The sequence below is a fragment of the Ipomoea nil genome, unplaced genomic scaffold (assembly GCF_001879475.1).
Source record: "Ipomoea nil cultivar Tokyo-kokei standard unplaced genomic scaffold, Asagao_1.1 scaffold1043, whole genome shotgun sequence".
In the NCBI taxonomy this organism is placed as follows: domain Eukaryota; kingdom Viridiplantae; phylum Streptophyta; class Magnoliopsida; order Solanales; family Convolvulaceae; genus Ipomoea; species Ipomoea nil.
Genome location: NW_017617471.1, coordinates 8,197,700 through 8,201,283, shown reverse-complemented (window position 1 = coordinate 8,201,283; position 3,584 = coordinate 8,197,700). Strand labels below are relative to the sequence as shown.

Below are 3,584 nucleotides of genomic sequence, written 5' to 3'. Positions count from 1 at the left end.
TTTATCTTGAAGCTTGTGTTGAGCTGTTTCTTGACTTCTTGTATCTTTTCCAAATCAGCACTTGCAATTACTATGTCATCAACATACACAAGTAAAGCTACAAAGGAGGAGCATGCTCCTTCTGTGAACAAGGAGTTGTCAGGTATGGTTTGTTTGAACCCCAAGCTTTGTAGGACAGTGCTTAGTTTGGTGTTCCATTGCCTACTGGCTTGCTTCAGTCCATATAAGGATTTGTTTAGCTTGCACACCTGACCCTCTTTACCTTCTGTGAACCCAAGGGGTAGTTGCATATAGACCTCCTCATCTAAGTCCCCATTCAGGAAAGCATTATTTACATCCATTTGATGCAAATGCCACCCTTTTGCTGCTGCCACTGCTAGTAGGGTCCTGATGGTTGTCATTTTAGCCACAGGACTGAATGTGTCAATAAAGTCTATCCCAAGGGTTTGATTGTAGCCTTTAGCCACTAGTCTTGCCTTGTACCTGTCAATGGTGCCATCAGCTTTGTGTTTGATTTTATATACCCATTTGCAACCAATGGGCTTCTTGGAAGGGGGTAGACTGACCAATTCCCAAGTGTTATTCCCTTCAAGAGCTTTGAGTTCTTCTTCCATAGCTTGTATCCAACATTCATGCTGAACTGCTTCTTTGTAGTTCCTTGGTTCAACATGACTTGTGATGTTCATCACAAAGGATTGGAAGGATGGACCAAGGCTGCTGTAGTCCATGACTTTGTCCATGTCATGAGGAGAAGTTTTTGCAGTAATATTTTGACACACAAAATCCTGCAAATAGGCAGGAGCATGCCTTTGCCTTGTTGACTTCATGTTGCCTTGTTGGATATGACTTTCTGGTTGGGGAGGCACCAAAGTTGGAATAGACTGATCAGTGTTCTCATTTAAGGATGTATCTGTCATCTCAACTGGATCATTATTCAAGACAGCTGGGGTTGAGTGTAATTGATTCTCAGACTGAGGCAAGGTGCATGCATCAGCCACCTCTATTGGATCACCACTCAGGGTAGGTAGTATGATTTGGGGCATTGTTTTCTGCTGATCATTTTGATGAAAGGGAAATATATTCTCATAAAAGATGACATCCCTAGACAAAATAACTGTTTTGGAAGTAAGGTCAAGAAGTTTATAGCCTTTTGTTCCACTTGCATAACCAAGGAACACACATTTCTTGGCTCTAGGATCTAGCTTTGATTTTTGACCTAGTGTTGTGGCATAGGACAAGCAACCAAACACTTTCAGGTTCTGATATTGTGGGACTCTTTTGAGTAATATTTGGTAGGGGATTTGATTGTTTATAGCAGTTGAGGGGAGTCTGTTGATTATGTAGGCTGCATGGAGAATGCATTCTCCCCATAGACACTCAGGTGTGTTGGACTGAAACTTTAGTGCTCTGGCAGTGGACAGCAGGTGGCCATGCTTTCTCTCAACCCTGCTATTTTGCTGGGGTGTGTATGAACAAGAGGTCTGATGTATGATCCCCTTCTGACTATAGAGTTCCCTCATGTCAAACTCCTTGCCATTGTCTGATCTTATACACTTCACCCTGGCCTCAAACTGATTTTCTACCAAATTACAGAAATTTGTAAGTATGCTTCTGACTTCTAACTTTGCTTTCATCAAATATACCCATACTGCTCTGCTGTGATCATCTAGTATGGTGAGAAAGTAGTGGTGCCCATGTATTGTAGCCACTTTATAGGGTCCCCATATGTTAACATGCAACAAATCAAAGCAATTAGCAGCTATAGAAATACTGGATTGAAAAGACAATCACTTTTGTTTAGAAAAATGACAACAGTCACAAGCCATTTCTTTATTGATCTGAATCTCAGGTTCTATACTCTTCAAGAGCTGAATTTTAGCATGAGAGGCATGCCCTAATCTAGAGTGCCACAAAATACACTTGCTAGAAATTGAAGCAGTGTTACAAACAACTGTAGGAACTATAGGAAAAACTAAGTGATACAGTCCATTTTGCAGCTCAGCTCTTCCAATCATTCTGCCATGGATAGCATCTTGTATGATACATTGGTTAGTGTGTATTTCAATGGCACCTTTGGAATCCCTAATGAAGGATCCTATAGAGATCAGGTTATAATGGAAGCCAGGTACATATAATACATCATGTAAGATAAAGTCATTGGATAAGCATACTGTTCCAGTGCAGGCAATGGCAGCCTTCTGCCCATTTAGCAAATCAACATGAAGATTTTGAACTTTCTTTTGATTCTTTAACAGAATCAGATCAGACACAATGTGGTGAGTGGCACCACTGTCCACTATCCAATCAATTACACCATGTTTAACAGAATTGATTGAGGCTATACCTTCACTTTGCAGATCAGCAGCCACAGTGTTGATGGAGGCTTGTGGTGACTGATCAAGAGGTGAATTGCTGATGGACTTTTGCATCTGCATAAACTCCATGAACTTCTTGAAGTCATTTTGATTGAATGACACATTCTCATCACTATTATGCTGATGTGCCACAGAAGCTCCCTGTACTTGATTCACAGATTGGCTTCTTGATTTTGGCTTCCAACCAGGTGGGTATCCATGCTTTTTATAGCATTTATCTTGAGTGTGACCTGTGTAGCCACAGTATGTACACACAGGTTTCTTGTAAGGTGTTTGTGCCTTCTTATATCCTTGCTGGAAACCACCTTCACCCTTGTCTAAGAAGGCACTTCCATTGCTGTTGCTATTTTCACCAGCTTGACATAGCTGGTTTCTAAATCCAGTAGCCCCTATCTGGAATTGTCTTTCTTGCTGAGCAACCATTGAGTATGCTTCATTGACATCAGGTAAGGGTCTCATGAGGATGATCTGGTTTCTTGCCCCTGTGTACTTCTCATGCAACCCCATTAGAAAGATGGACAGTTTGTCCTTCTCAGCTTGCTCATTTACTTGATCCAGTTTCTTTCCACAAGCACACTTAACGGAACAAGTGCAGTGCATTGGAGGTCTAAGAATGACCAATTCATCCCACAACAATTTTTGTTTAGTAAAGTACTCATTCAGAGAATCATCACCCTGTTTAGTTTGATATATCTCACACATGATTTCAGCAATCCGGAATAGATCTTGTTGGCTAAATCTCCTCTTCAGATCTTCCCAAATGCCATATGCAGTGTCTATCCATAGAACACTGCGTCCAATGGTTGGAGACAAGGAACGAACTAACCAAGTGCAGACAATATTATTACATCTTTCCCAGACATAATACTTCTCCAGATCGTCCTGAGAAGGTTTCTTGATAGCCCCATTAATGAAGGGTACTTTGTTCTTGCAGGATAGAGCCATGGTCATGGCTCTAGCCCACGCATGGTAATTTGATCCATCCAAAGGGAACGAAACGAGTTCCAAGCTTGGATTCTCGTTTACATGCAGATAGTAGGGATTAGACTGAGTTAAGGGTTCATAGACTACCTCATGTCTATCCAATCTGCTGACAGGTGTTGATGGTGGCAATGTCGAAGAACCTGCTGCGTTTCCAGTGTGATTCGCTACGGAATTGGCTGGTGCAGTTTGTCCGTTGATTAGGGGCCAAGCTGTTGTCAAAGCCAT

The 3,584-nt window shown here is 41.7% G+C and overlaps 1 protein-coding gene across 1 annotated transcript; it reads right to left on the bottom strand.

Annotated features, from left to right (window-relative positions):
- Positions 1-1,787: 1,787 nt before the first annotated feature.
- Positions 1,788-3,584, bottom strand: LOC109181224. Its single transcript, XM_019330976.1, has one exon. The coding sequence runs from the start codon at positions 3,582-3,584 to the stop codon at positions 1,788-1,790; it is 1,797 nt and encodes a 598-aa protein (XP_019186521.1).